We start from the raw sequence: 22,718 nt of genomic DNA, 5'->3' as shown, positions 1-22,718 counted from the left end.
TCTATAATACAAAGTTTAAAAAAAATCATCACTTTTGGCCAGGCCCAGTGGCTCATGCCTGTGATTCTAGCACTCTGAGAGGGTGAGGCAGGCGGATCCCTTGAGCTCAGGAGTTCAAGACCAGCCTGGCAACACTGCGAAACCCCATCTCTACAAAAAATACAAAAATTGGCCAGGCATGGTGGCACGTGCCTATAGTCCCAGCTACTTGGGGGGCTGAGGCAGGAGAATCGCTGGAACCCAGGAGGTGGAGGTTGCAGTGAGCTAAGATTGTGCCACTGCACTCCAGCCTGGGTGACAAAGTGAGACCCTGTCTCAAAAAAAAAAAAAAAAAAATCACTTTTGATGTCAAATCACTTGATGAGAACTCTGTTTGGTGGGCACTGATTCCCTCTGGCTTTGCTATAATAGGCTCACTATTTTGGCCCCATCCCTTGGAAAATCAAATCTGGAATAATCAAATGCTCCCTCAACATGAAATCTAATCTGCATTATTGCTCACTCTCTCTCCATTACAATCTGCCATCTAGATTTTAAGGCCACATCTAAGGAGGAAAGGGAAGTGACTTACTTGAGTCGATGCTCATCTGCATGTGATGAAAAGAGGCCATTCTTGAATCTCTGAGTTAGTACTGACCAAGCCATGCCACAGTAATCCTGGATCAACCACAGAAATAGTTCAACATAAATCTGGAGGCAAACTCTCTACCTTCCCCACAGTCACAGCTATTCCATTTCTAAAGTTACTTGTGGGCTACTAGCTGACAAAGGAAAACAGAAACGGCATATTCACTCACTAAACACTGCACCATACCCCTGTTTATTCCCATCATCCCATGTCTAGCACCAAGCCAGCCTGATGTGGTTTCTGAGCCTCTTAGGCTTCAGAGGGGATGAGGTTAGGACTAACAAATAGCAACGTCAAAAGCCAAAGATAGTTTCATTCTACTCCACATAGGACTGACATGAGCAGGGAGAGCAGATGGAAGAGGATGGTTAGAAACCTGTCATTGGCCTCCCTCAGTGTTGTAATTCTCACCAAAAGAATCATTCCTTTTGGTTTGTTCAGTGAACTAACATTTACTAAATGTCTCCTATGTGCCAGGTGCTGTTCTAGATGTCAGGGAATCATGCAGTAAATAAAACAGACAAAAATTCCTGTCCTCAGGAAGCTTACATTCTAGTGGTAGGAGACAGACAATAAACACACACAGGCACACACGCACGCACACACACACACACACAGTACGCTGGATAACATAAATGCTCAGGGAAAAATAAAGCAGGAAAGGGCAACAGGTAATGTGGGGAGCATTGTCATTTTGGATAGAGTAGTCCCAGAAGGTGGCTCTGGGAAGATAATGTTTGAGTCAAAGTTAAAAAGGTAGGGGAACAGAATCACTCTTTTACCTGGAAAAGATAACATATTAAGCCACTAGCAATGTTGGCAAGCAATAACGTGAGCCTTTTGGTGTGCAAGGGAATAGAAGTTGAAGAAGTTTTGAGATAAGAGAAAGAGTCAGGCCATGGATGGTTAGGGAGCTCTGGGCTCCAGAAAAAAAGGGAGCATGAAGGTCTTCCTGGAGGCTGGAGAGAAAGGAGCAAATACAAACCAGGTGTCCCACAATATTTCTTAAGGACTGTCTTTTGGGAACAGAATGGTACAGATACTGCAGATATTATTTTGCTGGAAGCCTTACACTAAGAGAACCCTAGAGAATTGTAAGAAAGAAAGAAAGGAAGGCAGGGAAGAAGGAAGGGAGGGAGGGAGGGAGGGAAATATGAGGAGAGGCTGGGTGCGGTGACTCACGCCTGTAATTTCAGCACTTTGGGAGGCCGAGGTGGGCAGATCACCTGAGGCCAGGGCTTCGAGACCAGCCTGGCCAACATGGCAAAACCCCATCTCTATTAAAAATAAAAAAATTAGCCAGGTATGGTGGTGGGCATCTGTAATCCCAGCTATTCAGGAGGCTGAGGCAGGAGAATCACTTGAACCCAGAAGGCAGAGGTTGCAGTGAGCTGAGATCCTGCCACTGCACTCCAGCCTGGGCTACAGAGCAAGACTCTGTCTCAAAAAAAAAAAAAAAATATGAGGACAGATTCTCCCATTAGTTTCTCTGATGAAAAACATACAGATACACAACAATTCAAAGAAATGGCCCTAAATTAAGCAGAAAATGATAGAAAGCTGGCTAAACTTTTATCTGTCCAGGTAACCAATGATTTAAGCTTATACGATGCTTAAGTCCTATATATGCTCAAAGCAAATTTTTACTCCTTCTCTATTTTAAATCTAAACAAACTTCCATCATCATTGCTTTTTACAACATCTAATATTCCCAGGGAACCCATACCACTCTAGCCTCTTAATACCTCAAACCAAAAGAAAGATAGACTTGCCTCTCTGGGTGATATCATCTCCAAAAGCACATTACAACAGAGAATAGCTAGCAAGGGAAAAAATACTGAAGGTGAATTTCTTGGGCATAAACATTAAACAAGATTATTGGAAAGCTGGAAGAAAAGCCATTAGCCAACAGAAAAATTTTACACCTGGGTAATAATTTGGGTGATATGACATCCATGGAAACTAAATTTAGTTAATTAGAAGGCAGTACAGCATAGCTAGATCCTTAAGTTCTCTGAGTCCACTTCCTCATCTGTAAAATGAGGGTCAAAGGGCTCCTGCAAAGAGCAAGTGAGATTCTGTATGCAAATCCCTTTGCACAGCACCTGGCATAGAGTGAGACATTCAATAAATGGCTGCTGCCAGCATAAGCCATGTTTATCATTAATAATTTACCTGAGCAGCCTTGGCAAATGTTGGCCCATGATAGCGGCCACCAATGCGCAACACATCCTCTGTACAGTAAAAAAACTCAGAGAAGCCGTAGAACTCGCTGTTGTTGAAGTCAATTGGCGATTGATAGATGCCATTGAGTGAGGCCTGGCTGGTGTTGGAGCGAGCCAGCAGGGGGCTCAGCATTGCCCCACAAGACACCCAGTCTCCTCTTCCTCGGACATGCAAGACTTGGCTGTTCCTCTCCACCACATCTGTGAGTCCCACCGGCAGGCAGGGATCCAGAAATGGATTGTCAGGACTCAGACCTGTCTTCTGACCCAGCAATCTGCCACAATGACAAAAACAAACAAACAAACAAAAAGTGAGAGGAATATGGTGATCAATTCTGTTCGACGTTTTAGTCAACGTGTATTTCCTAGTGTGTAGTGAAACTGGAGACGTGAATCTGCTGTTCTCTATCTGGTCTTCATTCCCACACACCTCTTAAAAGTGCAAAGAACCTTATCATGCGGAGTGTGGTTCTAATGTTTAAAAATACAACTGGTAGGGGATGAGGTGGGAAGGGCTGTGGGGAAAGATTCCTAAAGAGCGGACCATGGCAGTGGTCCATCTACAATGGCTGGCAATGGTGATGGACCCAACCCATGCCTCTGAATGAGCAGTGCTGGAACAGAACAGGCACAGTACCAGCTCCAGGAAGCCACCTGCAGAGCCTGGAGCCTCTGAGTGGGAAGAAGAGCGGAAAGCTTTGATTCCCACCATAGCTGTAACACAGTTCCAGTTATTTTGAGTTTATACTTGCCTAGCAACCATATTCTCATTCCTCAAAAAGATGTGTATGAAGATCTGTCCAAGGACAGAAATTAAGTTGGGGTCCAAATAACTTTGCCAATTGCAGTTAATTATTCATCAGTTCCTAAACAGACAGATGTTGAAGAGTAGACTTCTTAGAAAGAGAATGTACCCACAAGTGTAAAGACTGAGGGTAAGAATGGAATGAAGCAGTACAACAGAACACTTTACAACAACTGGAACTGACTATTTTAAGGATGTGACACCAACTGTAAGGAAAACTCAGAAAATTGTTATTGAGAAGACAAAATGATCATTTTGCCATCTCAGGCAACAGGTTAGTAGACTGGCAGCTATGCAAGATATGCCTTTTACTCATCAATCACCTGAAGTAGGTGACTTAGCTACTTGGCAAGAAAATACCAATGCATGGGAAGAAGAAGATGCAGTCTGGCAAGAAGTAGTTTGGAGGCAGCAGAAAACAGCAGACAGAAAGAAAGCAGTAGAACAACAAAAGAAGAAAATAGAAAAGGAAGCACAGCAGCTAATGAAGAAGAAAAACCAAAACTGGTGTGACACTTTCACAACAAATGATCTTCAAACATCATAGTGCCAGCAGGAGACATCTGAGCACCTCAACCCAAGCAATGTTTGTATAGATTTAGGAGTACTTTCAGAACACAAACACACCACTTGATTTTAATGCATTTGTCAATCATCCAAGGCACCAGGATTCACCCAAGCACCTTGAACTCCTAGAGACTAAGACTTACAAAAACAAAAAAGCCTTATGGGACAATATTTTCTTCAACATGCTGCAAATATAAGATAATTGCTGTGGATAAATTATTACAAATGGGATATACCAGTACCTCTTCAAGCTAGTGTTTCTAGCTAAATGGTTAAGTATATATAGGTAAGTGTGTTGTTTGCTTAGTATCAGCCCTGCCCTTTCACCTGTGGTCCTTCTCTCAGTGATTGGGTTTCTCATCCTTCTGGTTACCTAGGCTAAACCCTCAGCACTGCTGACCATCCTCCCTGCCCTACCTACACCACCACAATCAATCACCCAGTTATACCGGTTTTCACTCCAAAATTTTGTGTAAATTTTATCATGGAAAAGAACTCTGCTTTCTCTTATGCTTTCCTTCAATGTGTATAATAATAAATAATTGTACATACTTAAAAAGAAACAAGAAATCCCACCACATTATGGTCTAACTACTTCATCTGGTACTCAAATGAAGAATCTGTGATCTGTTCAATACTAAAGGAAAAACTGACTATTCTGAATTTGATGAGAGACCATTTTAAAAGTTAATTTTAACTACGCTTGCTTTTTATCTTTTAGACATACTACAGAACTGAACTCCCACTAAAGATGCAACTGCACTGTAATTCAACAAACATGTCTTAAACACTTCCCTGCAGAAGGAACTGCTGGCAGCTACACTATATATTGTACATAATTGGCAATTTAATTCATCTCCCTTTTCCCCATGATGTCAGGTCTGAATATGGGAAACAGCAAGAGATCACAATAAGCTACTGTACTTTATTAGTCCTAATAACAAAGATCAGAACGTACCCTCACCCAGAGTGGGACTGCTAATAGAGGTCTTTAAGAGATGCTACCCCATTGGCAGGGGTAGTCAGAAAGGAGGAAGCAGGGACTTATCTACCTTAGGAGGATGTGAGTATTTCTCCCTAATATCTGCAGCCTGACATTATACTTCAGAAACTCAGATCCCATGTCAAATGTACCTGTTTTTGTTAAGAGTTTCATTCAGAACAAGGTCTTCGTAGCGCTGCCGGGCAAAGTTGCCTCCGAAACCCAGAAAAGTTGTGACGTAAACCCTGTACACGTGTTCAGTGTGTTGCACGTCACAGCCCAGGTTGAACTCAGCCAGCAGGATCTTCGCAGCTTCTTCCTGTAATACAATACCAAGAGAAAAAAGGGAATTTCAGTTTTGGTTGCCTTCTAGAAAGCTGTGACATTGCTAATACACCATTGCTATAACTACTCTTTAAAACATCTTAAGCATTCTTTCATCTGCAAAGCATTATTTTAAACAAAGACACAAAATGACAAGACTGCACCAAATGGTACAAATTAGACACTAAATTAAAAACTAAATAAGAAATTAGAAACCCAAAACACTATCTGTAGTTATATATGGGGTAGAATTACTACAGATATCATTTTCTCACATGTATTTTTCTGTATTTTCTAATTCCCCACAATGGGAATGTGTTTTTTTAATAATTAGGAAAAAATCCTTTAATAAAAATAAATTTAAGGAATTCTGTGGATCATCATAAGATCTATTCTGTGGACTTTTCTTTTTCTTTTCTTTTTTTCTTTTTTCTTTCTTTTTTTTTAGACAGAGTCTTGCTGTGTTGCCAGGCTGGAGTGCAGTGCCTCAATCTCAGCTCACTTCAACCTCTGCCTCCCAGGTTCAAGTAATTCTCCTGCCTCAGCCTCCTGACTAGCTGGGACTACAGGCACGTACTACCGTGCCCAGCTAATTTTTGTATTTTTAGTCGAGATGGGTTTCACCATGTTGGCCAGGATGGTCTTGATCTCTTTACCTCATGATCCGCCCTCCTCAGCTTCCCAAAGCGCTGGGATTACAGGTGTGAGCCACTGCGCCCGGTTCTGTGGCCTTTTCTAAAATTATCCAAGAAGCCCTAAGGTTCCTTGTGACAGGTTTGGGATTGGGAAAGTTCAATTTTATTGTACCTCCAGTGAAAAGGTCCTATATTTTTTTCTTGAACCTCAAGGGCAGAGGCTGAATTAATCATATTCCTCAGCTCATCCCACATTGTCATGGCAAAGCCTCTCTTTTGCTTTATTTATTTTTTCCCTTTTATCTTCATACTTACTCTCATTCCCACTCTTTGCCATGGGCAACCATTCTAATGTGTTATATATAATTTTTGTATATATGTATTGTTATAAAATGAGAATTCTTCCTGTTTTGAATGTATTTATTTTTAATTTGTGAAAATGCCATTGTGCCTGCAATTTTACTCCAAGGTATATACCAAGAGATCCAAAAACTGGAATGGGCGTGGTGGCTCACGCCTGTAATCCCAACATTTTGGGAGGCTGAGGAGGGTGGATCACTTGAGGTCAGGAGTTTGAGACCAGCCTGGCCAACATGGTGAAACCCCGTCTCTACTAAACATACAAAAATTAGCCAGGCATGGTGGCAGGTGCCTGTAATCCCAGCTACTCAGGAGGCTGAGGCAGGAGAATCTCTTGAACCTGGGAGGCAGAGGTTGCAGTGAGCTGAGATCATGCCATGGCACTCCAGCCTGAGTGACAAGAGCGAAACCCCATCTCAAAAAACAAAAAACAACAACAACAAAAAAACCTGTGTACATAGAAAAATGTGTACATGTTCACAGCAGCACTGTGCATAATAGCGAAAAAGGGAAAACCACTGAAATGTTCATCAGCTGATAAATGGATAAACAAAATACGGCATGGTTGGTCATACGATGGAATGTTATTCAGCCACAAAAAGGAATGAAACACTCATACCACGAGATGGATGAACCTTGAAAACATTTTGCTAAATAAAAGAAGCCAGATGTAAAACACCACATATTGTATGATTTAATTTATACAAAATGTCCGGAATAGGCAAATCCACTGGAGAGAGAGGGGATGAATAGTTGTCAGGGGTAGGGAGAGGAGAGAATGAGGAGTGACTGCTAATGGGAAATGAGTAGGGAGTGCATATGAGGTTTCTTTTTAGGGTGATGAAAATGTTCTGGAATTCAATAGTGGTGGCTACACAACCTTGTGAATGTATATAACTTTGTGAGTTGTACAAAAAAAGATATTAGGCATTCAGGATTATTTAAAAAGTTTTAAATGCTACCGCATTGTCTCATAGTTTCTTTCAGTTTTACCAAGTGCTAAGATTCATCTTGAAGAGCCATTATATTGCTATATGTAATTTCTTTTTTCTTTTTTTTTTTTTTGAGACAGGGTCTCACTCTGTCACCCAGGCTGGAGTGCAGTGGCATGATCTCGGCTCACTGCAACCTCTGCCTCCCAAGTTCAAGCGATTCTCCTGCCTCAGCCTCCTGAGTAGCTGGGATTACAGGTGCACACCACCATGCCCAGCTAATTTTTGTATTTTTAGTAGAGACAGGGTTTCACCATGTTGGCCAGGCTGGTCTTAAACTCCTGACCTTGGGTGATTCACCCGCCTCAGCTTCCCAAAGTGCTGGAATTACAGGCATGAGCCACCACGCCCACCTGCTATATGTAAATCTAATTTGTTGCTTACAAGTATGCATTCTGTACCAGTGTTGCTTTCCATAACAGTGTTGCTTTCTAAATCTGCACATACACAGAAGTCATTTAAGACTTGAAGCCCCAGTGCCACTTGTCACCTATTTCTTAGTATCAGAACCATGCCTTCGTTTTACCTGTTGAATACATACTGACAAATATAGACTAAAAAGTATCACAACCTAGTTAGTCCCCCACATTTCCAACCCCAGCATGAAATTCTCTGCTGACCGCTAAACTCACATTTCCAATAGTCCTGTGGATATTCTGACACATATGTTCCTTGGGTATCTTAAATTCAACATACCCAAAAATTGAAGTCATTAGTTTTACAACTTCTGAACTAGAAGACCAGATAGACGCTCTCATCCAAATCTCTCAAGACAATACTGTTTGCTTAATATCACCCCCGCCTTTACCCCTGTGGCTCTTCTCTCAGTGACTGGGTTCCTCAGTCTTCGGGTTATCTAGGATAGATCCTCAGCACTGCTGGCCATCCTCCCACCCTACTCACACTACCACAATCAATCGCTCAATTACATTGGTTTTTCACTCCAAACTATCCCCTGAAATCTGTTTCCTCCCTTTCGTTTCCACTTACTTTGTCTAACTCAGCCCTTTATTACTTCTCACTCAAGGTTCCGTGACCTATATTCTTTCTCCTACTGACACAAACATTATTTCACTACAAAAAACAGATAAGATCACAGCCACACAATTAACATCGTCACAAAATTCAGAGCTGGGAAGGACCTTCACGTTTAATTATTTTATAAATGATGAAACTGAGGCCCATGTGACTGCCTTACTCAAAAACCTTTGGTGGTTTTCCACTATCTATGGAAATAAAAGCCAGTCCCCCTATGGTAGCACTCAATACTGCTCATGATTTAGCTCAATCTTATCTTCCCAGCCTTAACTACTAGCACACCTGAAAATCCTATACTGTAAAAGGCTATTCGTCATTCCCTGGACATTCTGGCCTCTCTGCTGCTTTTTCTGTGCCTTTGTACATAGTGTTCCCACTATGCAGGTGGCCTACCCTCAGCCTCCACTATGCAAAAAAAAGAAAGCCTACTCTCCTCCAAGGCCCAGGTAAATACTTTACCTTCCATGAAGCCAGAATGGCTCCCATTCAACTTTACAAACCAAGTTGGCCCTGCCAGTCCCCACATTGCCACAGCACTCTGTTTAAACCAGATCATCTCAATGATGGGCAATTTCCACCCTGCCCCACACATCTGGCAATGTCTAATGTCTGGAGACACTTTTGATTGTCACAACTGGAAGAGGGAGGGTTGTTACTGACATCTGGTAGAGGCAAGAGATATCATATGATGCATGGGATAACCCCTGAAGACAAAGAATTATCTGACCCAAAATGTCAAGAGTGCCAAGGATGAGAAGCCCTGGTTTAGATCAAGTTAAGCACTGTTACAGTCTCCCAGATATCACAAGCTGTCTCCACTGACAGATAAATTACAAGTTTTTAGGGACAGTGTAACTAACTTGTCTATTCCTGTACATAATGTTGTCTATTCCTTGCACAAAATAGGTGCACATAACAGGTGTACATAATGGGTATACAAAAAGTGCCTGTGTAGGATGAAACTTCTCCCTCAAAATACGTTTTTAAAAAATTTTTTTATTATTATACTTTAAGTTCTAGGGTACATGTGCACAACATGCAGGTTTGTTACATATGTATACATGTGCCATGTTGGTGTGCTGCACCCATTAACTCATCATTTACATTAGGTATATCTCCTAATGCTATCCCTCCCCCATTCCCCCACCCCACGACAGACCCCAGTGTGTGACGTTCCCCATCCTAGTCCAAGTGTTCTCATTGTTCAGTTCCGACCTATGAGTGAGAACATGCGGTGTTTGGTTTTCTGTCCTTGTGATAGTTTGCTCAGAATGATGGTTTCCAGCTTCATCCATGTCACTACAAAGGACATGAACTCATCCTTTTTTATGGCTGCATAGTATTCCATGGTGTATATGAGCCACATTTTCTTTTTTTTTTTTTTTGAGACGGAGTCTCACTCTGTAGCCCAGGCTGGAGTGCAGTGGCCAGATCTCAGCTCACTGCAAGCTCCGCCTCCCGGGTTCACGCCATTCTCCGGCCTCAGCCTCCCAAGTAGCTGGGACTACAGGCGCCTGCCACCTCGCCCGGCTAGTTTTTTGTATTTCTTAGTAGAGACGGGGTTTCACCGTGTTAGCCAGGATGGTCTCGATCTCCTGACCTCGTGATCCGCCCGTCTCGGCCTCCCAAAGTGCTGGGATTACAGGCTTGAGCCACCGCGCCCGGCCTGTGAGCCACATTTTCTTAATCCAGTCTATCATTGATAGACATTTGGGTTGGTTCCAAGTCTTTGCTATTGTGAATAGTGCCACAATAAACATACGTGTGCATGTGTCTTTATAGCAGCATGATTTATAATCCTTTGGGTATATACCCAGTAATAGGATGGCTGGGTCAAATGGTATTTCTAGTTCTAGATTCTTGAGGAATCGCCACACTGCCTTCCACAATGGTTGAACTAGTTTACAGTCCCACCAACAGTGTAAAAGTGTTCCTGTTTCTCCACATCCTCTCCAGCACCTGTTGTTTCCTGACTTTTTAATGATTGCCATTCTAACTGGTATGAGATGGTATCTCATTGTGGTTTTGATTTACATTTCTCTGTTGGCGAGTGATGATAAGCATTTTTTCATGTGTCTGTTGGCTGCATAAATGTCTTCTTTTGAGAAGTGTCTGTTCATATCCTTTGCCCACTTTTTGATGGGGTTGTTTGATTTTTTCTTGTAAATTTGTTTAAGTTCTTTGTAGATTCTGGATATTAGCCCTTTGTCAGATGGGTAGATTGCAAAAATTTTCTCCCATTCTGTAGGTTGCCTGCTCACTCTGATGGTAGTTTCTTTTGCTGTGCAGAAGCTCTTTAGTTTAATTAGATCCTATTTGTCAATTTTGGCTTTTGTTGCCATTGCTTTTGGTGTTTTAGTCATAAAGTCCTTGCCCATGCCTATGCCCTGAATGCTATTGCCTAAGTTTTCTTTTAGGGTTTTTATGGTTTTAGGTCTAACATTTAAGTCTTTAATCCATCTTGAATTAATTTTAGTACAAGGCATAAGGAGGGGATCCAGTTTCAGTTTTCTACATGTGGTTAGCCAGTTTTCCCAGCACCATTTATTAAATAATCCTTTCCCCATTTCTTGTTTTTGTCAGGTTTGTCAAAGATCAGATGGTTGTAGATGTGTGGTATTATTTCTGAGGGCTCTGTTCTGTTCCATTGGTCTATATCTTGGTTTTGGTACCAGTACCATGCTGTTTTGGTTACTGTAGCCTTGTAGTATAGTTTGAAGTCAGGTAGCATGATGCCTCCAGCTTTGTTCTTTTGGTTTAGGATTCTCTTGGCAATGCAGGCTCTTTTTTGGTTCCGTATGAACTTTAAAGTCGTTTTTTCCAATTCTGTGAAGACAGTCATTGGTAGCTTGATGGGGATGGCATTGAATCTATAAATTACCTTGGGCAGTACGGCCATTTTCACGATATTGATTCTTCCTATCCATGAGCATGGAATGTTCTTCCATTTGTTTGTGTCCTCTTTTATTTCATTGAGCAGTGGTTTGTAGCTCTCCTTGAAGAGGTCCTTCACATCCCTTGTAAGTTGAATTCCAAGGTATTTTATTCTCTTTGAAGCAATTGTGAATGGCAGTTCACTCATGATTTGGCTCTCTGTTTGTCTGTTATTGGTGTATAGGAATGCTTATGATTTTTGCACATTGATTTTGTATCCTCAGACTTTGCTGAAGTTGCTTATCAGCTTAAGGAGGTTTTGGGCTGAGACAATGGGGTTTTCTAAATATACAATCATGTCATCTGCAAACAGGGACAATTTGACTTCCTCTTTTCCTAATCGAATACCCTTTATTTCTTTCTCCTGCCTGATTGCCCTGGCCAGAACTTCCAACACTGTTGAATAGGAGTGGTGAGAGAGGGCATCCCTGTCTTGTGCCAGTTTTCAAAGGGAATGCTTCCGGTTTTTGCCCATTCAGTATAATATTGGCTGTGGGTTTGTCATAAATAGCTCTTGTTATTTTGAGATACGTCCCATCAATATCTAGTTTACTGAGAGTTTTTAAGATGAAGGGCTGTTGAATTTTGTCGAAGGCGTTTTCTGCATCTATTGAGATAATCATGTGGTTTTTGTCTTTGTTTCTGTTTATACGATGGATTATGTTTATTGATTTGCGTATGTTGAACCAGCCTTGCATCCCAGGGATGAAGCCCACTTGATCTTGGTGGATAAGCTTTTTGATATGCTGCTGGATTCAGTTTGCCAGTATTTTATCAAGGATTTTTGCATCGATGTTCATCAGGGATATTGGTCTAAAATTCTCTTTTTTTGTTCCTGCCAGGCTTTGGTATCAGGATGATGCTGGCCTCATAAAATGAGTTAGGGAGGATTCCCCCCTTTTCTATTGATTTGAATAGATTCAGAAAGAATGGTACCAGCTCCTCCTTGTGCCCTTGGTAGAATTCGGTTGTGAATCTGTGTGGTCCTGGACTCTTTTTGGTTGGTAGGCTCTTAATTATTGCCTCAATTTCCGAGCTTGTTATTGGTCTATTCAGGGATTCAACTTCTTCCTGGTTTAGTCTTGGGAGGGTGTATATATCCAGGAATTTAGATTTTCTAGAAGAAATTGATATGCATAGAGGTGTTTATAGTATTCTCTGATGGTAGTTTGTATTTCTGTGCGATCAGTGGTGATATCCCCTTTATGTTTTTTTATTACGTCTACTTGATTCTTCTATCTTTTCTTCTTTATTAGTCTTGCTAGCGGTCTATCAATTTTGTTGATCTTTTCAAAAAATCAGCTCCTGGATTCATTGATTTTTTGAAGGTTTTTTTTGTGTCTGTATCTCCTTCAGTTCTGCTCTGATCTTAGTTATTTCTCGCCTTCTGCTAGCTTTTGAATGTGTTTGCTCTTGCTTCTCTAGTTCTTTTAATTGTGATGTTAGGGTGTCAATTTTAGATCTCTCCTGCTTTCTCTTGTGGGCATTTAGTGCTATAAATTTCCCTCTATACACTGCTTTAAATGTGTTCCAGAGATCCTGGTATGTTTTGTCTTTGTTCTCATTGGTTTCAAAGAACATCTTTATTTCTGCCTTCATTTCGTTATGTACCCAGTAGTCATTCAGGAGCAGGTTGTTCAGTTTCCATGTAGTTGAGTGGTTTTGAGTGAGTTTTTTATTCCTGAGTTCTAGTTTGATTGCACTATGGTCTGAGAGACCGTTTGTTATAATTTCTGTTCTTTTACATTTGCTAAGAAGTGCTTTACTTCCAACTATGTGGTCAATTTTTGAATAAGTGCCATGTGGTGCTGAGAAGAATGTATATTCTGTTGATTTGGGGTGGACAGTTCTGTAGATATCTATTAGGTCTGCTTGGTGCAGAGCTGAGTTCAATTCCTGGATATCCTTGTTAATTTTCTGACTCGTTGATCTGTCTAATGTTGACAGTGAGGTGTTAAAATCTTCCATTATTATTGTGTGGGAGTCTAAGTCTCTTTGTAGGTCTCTAAGGACTTGCTTTATGAATCTGGGTGCTCCTGTATTGGGTGCATATATATTTAGGATAGTTAGCTCTGCTTGTTGAATTGATCCCTTTACCATTGTGTTATGGGCTTCTTTGTCTCTTTTGATCTTTGTTGCTTTAAAGCCTGTTTTATCAGAGACTAGGACTGCAAGCCTTGCTTTTTTTTGTTTTCCATTAGCTTGGTAGATCTTCCTCCATCCTTTTATTTTGAGCCTATGTGTGTCTCTGCCTGTTGGATGGGTCTCCTGAATACAGCACACTGATGGGTGTTGACTCTTTATCCAATTTGCCAGTCTGTGTCTTTTAACTGGAGCATTTAGCCCATTTACATTTAAGGTTAATATTGTTATGTGTGAATTTGAACCTGTCATTATGATGTTACCTGGTTATTTTGCTCGTTAGTTGATGCAGTTTCTTCCTAGCATCGATGGTCTTTACAATTTAGCATGTTTTTGCAGTGACTGGTACTGGTTTTTCCTTTCCATGTTTAGTGCTTCCTTCAGGAGCTCTTGTAAGGCAGGCCTGGTGGTGACAAAATCTCTCAGCATTTGCTTGTCTGTAAAGGATTTTATTTGTCCTTCATTTAGGAAGCTTAGTTTGGCTGGATATGAAATTCTGGGTTGAAAATTCTTTTCTTTAAGAATGTTGAATATTGGCCCCTACTCTTCTGGCTTGTAGATTCTGCCGAGAGATCTGCTGTTAGTCTGACGGGCTTCCCTTTGTGGGTAACCCGACCTCTCTCTCTGGCTGCCCTTAACATTTTTTCCTTAATTTCAACTTCGGTGAATCTGACAATTATGTGTCTTGGAGTTGCTCTTCTTGAGGAGTATCTTTGTGGTGTTCTCTGTATTTCCTGGATTTGAATGTTGGCCTGCCTTTCTAGGTTGAGGAAGTTCTCCTGGATAATATCCTGAAGAGTGTTTTCCAACTTGGTTCCATTCTCCCCATCACTTTCAGGTACACCAATCCGATGTAGATTTGGTCTTTTCATATAGTCCCATATTTCTTGTAGGCTTTGTTCATTTCTTTTTACTTTTTTTCTTTTTTTTTTTTGAGACAGAGTCTCGCTCTGTTGCCCAGGTTGGAGTGCAGTGGCCGGATCTCAGCTCACTGCAAGCTCCGCCTCCCGGGTTTACGCCATTCTCCTGCCTCAGCCTCTGCGTAGCTGGGACTACAGGCATCCGCCACCGCGCCCGGCTAATTTTTTGTATTTTTTTAGTAGAGACGGGGTTTCACTGTGTTAGCCAGGATGGTCTCGATCTCCTGACCTCGTGATCCGCCCGTCTCGGCCTCCCAAAGTGCTGGGATTACAGGCTTGAGCCACAGCACCCGGCTCTTTTTACTCTTTTTTCTCCAAACTTCTCTTCTCACTTCATTTCATTCATTTGATCTTCAATCACTGATACCCTTTTTTCCAGTTGATCGAATTGGCTACTGAAGCTTGTGCATGCATCACGTAGTTCTCGTGCCATGTTTTTCAGCTCTATCAGGTCATTTAAGGTCTTCTCTACACTGGCTATTCTAGTTAGCCATTCATCTAATCTTTTTTCAAGGTTCTTAGCTTCTTTGCAATGGGTTTGAACATCCTCCTTTAGCTCGGAGAAGTTTGATCGTTTGAAGCCTTCTTCTCTGAACTCGTCAAAGTCATTCTCCGTCCAGCTTTGTTCCATTGCTGGCGAGGAGCTGCGTTCCTTTGGAGGAGAAGAGGTGCTCTGATTTTTAGAATTTTCAGGTTTTCTGCTCTGGTTTTTGTGGTTTTATTAACCTTTGGTCTTTGATGATGGTGACATACAGATGGGGTTTTGGTGTGGATGTCCTTTCTGTTTGTTAGTTTTCCCTCTAACAGTCAGGACCCTCAGCTGCAGGTCTGTTGGAGTTTGCTGGAGGTTCACTCCAGACCCTTTTTTCCTGGGTATCACCAGCAGAGGCTGCAGAACAGGGAATATTGCAGAACAGCAAGTGTTGCTGCCTGATGATTCCTCTAGAAGGTTCGTTTCAGAGGGGCACCCTGCCGTGTGAGGTGTCAGTCAGCCCCTACTGGGAGATGCCTCCCAGTTAGGCTACTCAGTGGTCAGGGACCCACTTGAGGAGGCAGTCTGTCCATTCTCAGATCTCAAACTCCGTGCTGGGAGAAGAACTACTCTCTTCAAAGCTCAGCTGGAAATGCAGAAATCACCTGTCTTCTGCGTCGCTCACACTGGGAGCTGTAGACTGGAGCTGTTCCTATTCGGCCATCTTAGAACCTCTGAATCTCAAAATACATTCTTTACATTCTAGTGGGGTAAGGATTATTAGAAGTACCAGAGTGGAATCATCAGTAAGGGGAAAGGGAATAACATTTATTGAACAATGGATATGTATCAAACATTGTGCTCCAGAATGTAAATGCATTATCATGTTTATCCTCAGGCAATGGCAGGAGACACCTAGTATAGTTATAATTGTTAAAATGTATCGAACACTTATCATATGCTGGGCAGTTTGCTAAATGCTTTACAAACATGGTATTATTTCATCCTCACAACTTTATGAGGTAGATACTATTATTATCCCTTTTTCACACAGGAGGAAGCTGAGGCTCAGAGAGGTAACCTATTCAAGATAACGCAAGCTAGCAAGTATCTGAACAAATATTTAGAGCCAGGCAGGTTGGTCTAAGTCCAAAGACAGTGTCCTTCCTTATCAAATATTAGCATTCCTAGCAGCTAAATTTCCCTAAAAGCTAAAGTACCTGCTTTGCAGGAAGGACAGAGGTTGAGGTAGGAACTTCATAAGCAATTTGGAGAGAGGCTCCTCCCATATCCAGTATCCCTACTGTCCTTCTCCGTCCTGCTGCCAATTCCTGGGTAGCCTCAGCATCTGATTCTGAAATAAATAAGAGAACAAAAAGGATCTAGTAATTAAAAAACAAAATTAAGTCGAACCCCCAAAACAGCAATCCCTTAAAAATTTGAAACCACGGCTCACACCTGTAATCCCAGCACTTTGGGAGGCCAAGGTGGGAGGATTACGTGAGCCCAGAACTTCAAGACCAGCCTGGGCAACATAGTGAGACACTCCCATAAAAAAAGTTTGTTTGTTTGTTTTTTTAATTAGCTGGGCATGGTGATGCACACCTGTAGTCCCAGCTACTCAGGAGGCTGAGGCCAGAGGATCATTTGTGCCCAAGAGTTTGAGGCTGCAGTGAGCTATTATTGTGCCACTGAACTCTAGCCTCAGTGACAGAGAACCTGTCTCAAAATAAAAAATAGAAAGCAAACAAGTATACCAACTGAATCAACTGTATATTGCACAAAGAATAATTCTTGCAAATTACTTAACATGACATTTTGACTACGTATCCCTAGTGGGATATAGCCTAAGCACAAAAGAAGCAAATATCTTAAGCTACATCCCAGTAGTCTTATTTGTTAACAATATTATTGGTTTTATTATTTAAAAATTATGAAGGGAGGCCAAGACGGGCAGATCACAAGGTTAGGAGTTCAAGACCAGCCTGACCAACATGGTGAAATCTTCTCTACTAAAAATACAAAAATTAGCTGGGCATGGTGCCACACGCCTGTAATCCCAACTACTCGGGAAGCTGAGGCAGAAGAATCTCTTGAACCCAACAGGCAGAGGCTGTAGTGAGCCAAGATCACGCCACTGCACTCCAGCCTAGGCGATAGAGCAAGATTGTGGAATAAAACAAATAAATGTTTATGTCAATATCTTTAGGAACAAAGATTCAGCATAACAGAACAAAAAGGATACAGGTATAAAAATCAGATAATTAATAACACCCTATAATCTTAAATACAAGTCAGAAATATGACTATGAACTCATGATTTATTTTTCTGTTTCTAAAAAATATGTATTTCCTAGCTCTGTTCACTGAAAAGGCCTAGAAGCAATGATATCCCAGGAGTAATGACCACCTGTGGTATCTGGACCAATAATCTCTAAATACCATCTTTTACTAAAAGAAACCAGGGCTCTTTTAAAAACAGGCCAATGCCAGGTCTAGGGTAGAAAGTATACAAGATGACCCTGGAATACATTGCTGTACCAGATAGCAAGGGGAATATAAAAGAGTATTGGGGTCATATTAAAAGGACACAGGAGCCAACCTAAAGATGCTCCTAAAAATAGTGATAATGTGATGGACTCTAATGCATCTAATATATTAAAATCCATGAGTTCATAATAATAATTAAAACTTTTTTTTCTCTGGTTACCTTTGGAAGTTGCTAGACACCAACTCATTATTCAGAAATGTGATAAATAAAAAGAATCAAGAATTTATTCTTTCCCATAAGAACTATATGTCAGGGTAACCAAAGAGTTGATCAAGCAAAGTTCATTACATAAAAATTCTAGCTGTTAAATGCAGAAGGAATGACAGAATTAGAAATATCACCATTTTGCAATCTCTAATGAAAAACATATCTAAGCAATGATCACAATCGGCTATTACAACCATTCCATGAAAGGCAGATAAGGAATTTTAATACTAAATTAGATCAGGCTGATAATACTTGAACCCTCAGTACCTGATCAGTCTGAGCATGACAAAAAGTAAGTCAACCAGACATTACAAAACTCCTGATGTGAGTAGTGGGAAACACACAGCACCTTCTATGATTTAGTCTTGCAGATGGAATTGAATCTGAGTCTAATCAAACATCTATATCTGACCTCCAGTTTAAAGGACAATGTGACGGGATAAGAAACATGTTAAAGAAAACATGTTAACCCCACAAAGATGCAGTCAATCAAATCCAGCATGTGGCAAATTCTTTCTACCAGAGGATCCAATTTTTTCTTGGTTTTAAAGGCAGGGGAGTGAGGTGGTAAGATCAAGCATTATAGATTAAAAGAGACTAAAGAGACATATTAACCAGATGCAATGCATGACCCTTGTTCAGATTCTGATTTGAACAAGCCCACTACAAATAAACATTCTTGAGAAAATCAGGAAAATCTTTACCTGGGTAGGGTATTAGATGGGTATTGTATGATATTAGAAACTGTTAATTCTATTAAGTTTAAAAATGGCATTATGGATATATTTTTTGTTCATTTTGAAACTCGTTATCTGTTGTAGATACACACTGACATACATGAAAATAAAAATTACATGTCTGAGGTTTGCTTTTTAAAACATCCAATAAGAAAAAAAAATCTTTGATACATGGGGGGAGATGGGGGAGAAATGGCAAAACATTAGTAAATATTGAGTCTGGGTAATGGGTCCATGGAGGTTCATTTTATTATTCTACTTTTGTGAATGTTTGAAACTTTCCATATTAAAAAGTTAAAAAGAAATAAAAGAAAGCAAATTAGGACTGGAAAGTGAAGCATTTTATGTTTGAAAAAAGAAAAACAACTCAAAAATTGCATTTACATGCTACTGATGGGTTATAACTTAAACCTTCAGCCCTTAGGTAAATTGTCATAAAAAGACATATTACTCACCATCCTCATGGTCGAATCTTCCCAAAACAAAGTTGATTCCAATCCATGCATAAACCCCTAAGTAAGAAATATAAAAGCCCTCACTTAATTCTCTACTGCTATGCCATGTATACACCTCTCCCTTAGGGCTTCTCTTTCCTCTTTTTCTTGGAAAAAGTAATCACGGTATTTTATTACATACTCTCAATGTAGGAATTTCAAATCTTTCATCTTGTGATTTCTTTTTCCTTTTAAAATTATTTGCATCTTCTAAATTTCCTCAATGAATAGAAATTAATTGTGTAACAAATGTTTAAGAAATATAAATTGTCTGAATGTCATGAAGATATTGAAAAAAAAGAAAAAAAGTGTAAATCTTGGAGTTCTAGTTCTGGGCAATCTTGTCTCCCCACTGAATACAAATATAAACTCTAGATAGAATGCATGGAGTAGCTTTCTGGAAACTCTGAAAGTAAATGATAATGAGGACACCGGGAAAGAGACCAGGGTTTAAACTACTACCAAGCCAGTAGTGAGTGTCCCATTTTTTCCCCCTCAGATATTACCTCATCTAGACTCAAGAGCACCTTGAAACATGAAAGTAAACACCAGGTGTAAACAGAGGAACTTCAACTCATTTTTGGTCCAAAGAACAGAAAAAGGAATGCCAAAAGCTCAGAGAAAATAGGGGAAATCTCCTGCTTTTTTTTTTCTTTCTTTCTTATTTTGTTCTCTCTAACCTCAAGCAACAGAGGTAGAAGTTGAGCAGGTACCTAAAACTGAGGGCTTTGAATTCTTTTCTCTGACCAGAGAAACTGTACTTCAAGAGTATGAGGCAAATCCTATTGTTTATTTTGTGTCCCTCTGTCCTCCCACTACTTGGCCCTGGATGCAGATGCAGTCATGAGAAGTGCATGGCAGAGAGTGGGCAAATTAAAGCCTTGGTATTCTGACCATGAAAGGGAGCTCCAAGGAACCAGCAAGTGTCAGGGGGATCACAGATAGTAGGGAGCAAAGTTGTGTATGAACCCCTGGGCTCACCTCCAAGCTACAAACACATGGATCTGACCCTAAACAATACACAAACAGCTCTGAGAACTGAACTACAGGCTAGGCCACCGCCCAGGTTCCAGATTAGCCACTAGCTGAGACATGAGACAAATCCAAATAGCAGTGGCCAAAGCTTTGAAAAATGAACTAACAGGCAGGGCGCGGTGGCTCACGCCTGTAATTCCAGCACTTTGGGAGGCTGAGGCGGGTGGGTCATGAGGTCAGGAGATCGAGACCATCCTGGCTAACACGATGAAACTCCATCTCTACTAAAAATACAAAAAATTAGCTGGGCGTGGTCGCACATGCCTGTAGTCCCAGCTACTCGGGAGACTGAGGCAAGAGAATCACTTGAACCAGGGAGGCAGAGGTTGCAGTGAGCTGGACCACGCCACTGCACTCCAGCCTAGATGACAGAGCGAGACTCTGTCTCAAAAAAAAAAAAAAAAAGGAAAAGAAAAGAAAAATGAACTCACAGGCTAGCCACAGTGGCTCACACCTGTTATCCTAGCACTTTGGGAGGCTGAGGTGGGTGGATCACAAGGTCAGGAGTTTGAGACCAGCCTAACCAACATGGTGAAACCCTGTCTCTACTAAAAATCAAAATTAGCTGGACATGGTGGCACATGCCTGTAATCCAAGCTACTTGGGAGGGTGAAGCAGGAGAATCACTTGAACCGGGGAGGCAGAGATTGCAGTGAGCAGAGATCACACCATTGCACTCCAGCCTTGGCAACAAGAATGAAACTCTGTCTCAAAAAGAAAAAAAGAATCACGGCCCACAGAAAGCAGGTCAGAACTCCAGATCAACTGCCTCCTAAAACAAAAAAAAAAACACCAATGTTCTCTTTGATTGAAACAGGACCCAGAGTCTCATAATGTAATATTCAAAACATCCAGGATAGAATATAAAAATACTTGGCATACAAAGAACCAGGAAAATCTCAACTTACAAGAGAAAAGACAATCAAAAGATGCCAACTCTGAGATGACACATATATTGGAATTATCAAAGATATTACAGCAACCATATAACCAAGAAATATGAGCATTCTTACAATGAATGGAAAGATAGAAGGTCTCAGCAAAGAAACAGAAAAGAAATAGAATATTAAGAAGATTGAAATAGAAATTTTACAACTGAAAAATGCAATACTGAAATTTTAAAAGGTAAATCTTTTCCCATGTATATGTCTGCAACTAGAAGATATATAAGATCTCCTTCTCATTTATAAGAAATGGAAATATAATTCATCAAACTGGCCACATTTGGCTGCATGAGAACACATATTCACTCTAAAAGTACAAACCCAATAGTGTGAGATTCCAGGGAATTATCAATACTGCATAGTAATTGCAATGAAGGCATAACAAAACAAAAGTAACTCATTCTGATCATCCCTTGAAATTAAAGTTTCTCCTTACTTTAATAATTTACTTTACATTTGACTTTGACAAACTCAATACAACTCCTAGAACTATATATGTTTTTAAAAGTATAGTTAGCTAACCAAATATTCAGTTGAAATCATTAAATACTAATACATTCTTATAAACATAGGACTAAGTTAAAAAGAGATACACATTTTTGACTTCCAGAAGGAGCACTCTAAAACAGATGCCAATGCAAAATATGCAAATAATCTAATCAACTATGTAGCAGAATCAAGAAAATTATTGGCAGAAAAATTAAAATCAGATATATGGAATAATTCTAAACACCCATTAGAGAGGCTGTGCCGTGGCTGGCTTAGAGGTGAACCAGCTGTTCCCCTTAAGGCCCAGTACCTTCCTGCTTCCCAGAGATCACTTCTGCCTGAGACTGTGAAAAGAGGAAGTCGAACTCCAGTGGTAAATCTTTCACTAGGTCAGCCAAGATAGCCAACTGCTTCCTGCAAGAAAGAACAAAAAATCCCAAAGTTAGTCACTAAACTCTCCTCTCATAAACTGCCTCAACTTGTCCTTCTACTTAGCCTTGTCATGACCTCGCTGTTCACCTACCTCATCTACTTGTCCAGCCCTGCTTCTTTTTGGTACCGCCTGATTTTAAAAGTTTCAACTGCCTCGAGGTATATCCTCCTACCTAAAAGGCAACATGGTAATAGTGATACTTTCCCCTTATACGATGTTATTATTCAAAGAATGTTAAAAGATGAGACTATGAGACTATGGTTCTATGACTCTCACAGGCTGAGTACAAATAAGCCACATGAAACTGCAGCCAAGTTGCATAACCTATAAAATTGAAGTAATTACAGTATTCCTCACCCTGTAAAACAAAGATGTTAAATTAAGGAACACAATCTCATCCTCAAATCTTACACAACACAGAAACAATCCTTCACATTACCACACAAGAGGTACTGTTGGTTCCACAAGTTTTAATATAATCCTTTACATAAGCTAACAATTAACTTTTTTTTTGAGACGGAGTTTCACTCTTGTTGCCCAGGCTGGAGTGCAATGGTGCGATCTCAGCTTACTGCAACCTCTGCCTCCCAGGTTCAAGTGATTCTTCTGCCTCAGCCTCCCAAATAGCTGGGGTTACAGGCGTGCACCACCACCCCTGGCGAATTTCGTATTTTTAGTAGAGATGGGGTTTCACCATGTTGGTCAGGCTGGTCTCTAACTCCTGACCTCAGATGATTCACCTGCCTCGGCCTCCCGAAGTGCTGGGATTATAGCGTGAGCCACCTTACCCAGCCACAATTAACT

General features: G+C 40.7%; 2 protein-coding genes across 5 annotated transcripts in view; one reads left to right on the top strand and one right to left on the bottom strand.

Moving 5' to 3' along the window:
• The window catches only part of ENTPD7 (ectonucleoside triphosphate diphosphohydrolase 7), a 56,384-nt gene that overhangs the window by 9,639 nt on the left and 24,027 nt on the right, over window positions 1–22,718 (bottom strand). For 2 of the 3 annotated variants that reach the window (XM_050805709.1, XM_050805711.1), the window contains 6 exons: window positions 21,792–21,895; window positions 18,975–19,031; window positions 16,245–16,378; window positions 5,360–5,526; window positions 2,804–3,128; window positions 572–657 (listed from right to left, as the gene is read on the bottom strand). In XM_050805709.1, the coding sequence (XP_050661666.1) occupies window positions 572–657; window positions 2,804–3,128; window positions 5,360–5,526; window positions 16,245–16,378; window positions 18,975–19,031; window positions 21,792–21,895 (873 nt within the window). The remainder of the gene's footprint in view (window positions 1–571; window positions 658–2,803; window positions 3,129–5,359; window positions 5,527–16,244; window positions 16,379–18,974; window positions 19,032–21,791; window positions 21,896–22,718) is intronic. The other variant, XM_050805710.1, reaches the window with a different exon arrangement.
• The window catches only part of LOC126963392 (cytochrome c oxidase assembly protein COX15 homolog), a 62,238-nt gene that overhangs the window by 32,213 nt on the left and 7,307 nt on the right, over window positions 1–22,718 (top strand). The window contains exon 9 of one of the 2 annotated variants that reach the window (XM_050805716.1): window positions 4,947–5,202. The exons of the other annotated variant lie outside the window; for it this stretch is intronic. Within the exon in view, the coding sequence (XP_050661673.1) occupies window positions 4,947–5,012 (66 nt within the window). The 3' untranslated portion in view covers window positions 5,013–5,202. Of the gene's footprint in view, window positions 1–4,946; window positions 5,203–22,718 lie in introns of those variants that run through there. 2 annotated transcript variants of the gene reach the window in all.

Source organism: Macaca thibetana, chromosome 9 (genome assembly GCF_024542745.1).
Source record: "Macaca thibetana thibetana isolate TM-01 chromosome 9, ASM2454274v1, whole genome shotgun sequence".
In the NCBI taxonomy this organism is placed as follows: Eukaryota; Metazoa; Chordata; class Mammalia; order Primates; family Cercopithecidae; genus Macaca; species Macaca thibetana.
The sequence above is the reverse complement of the archived record's forward strand: the minus strand, read 5'-3'. Positions and strand labels throughout refer to the sequence as shown.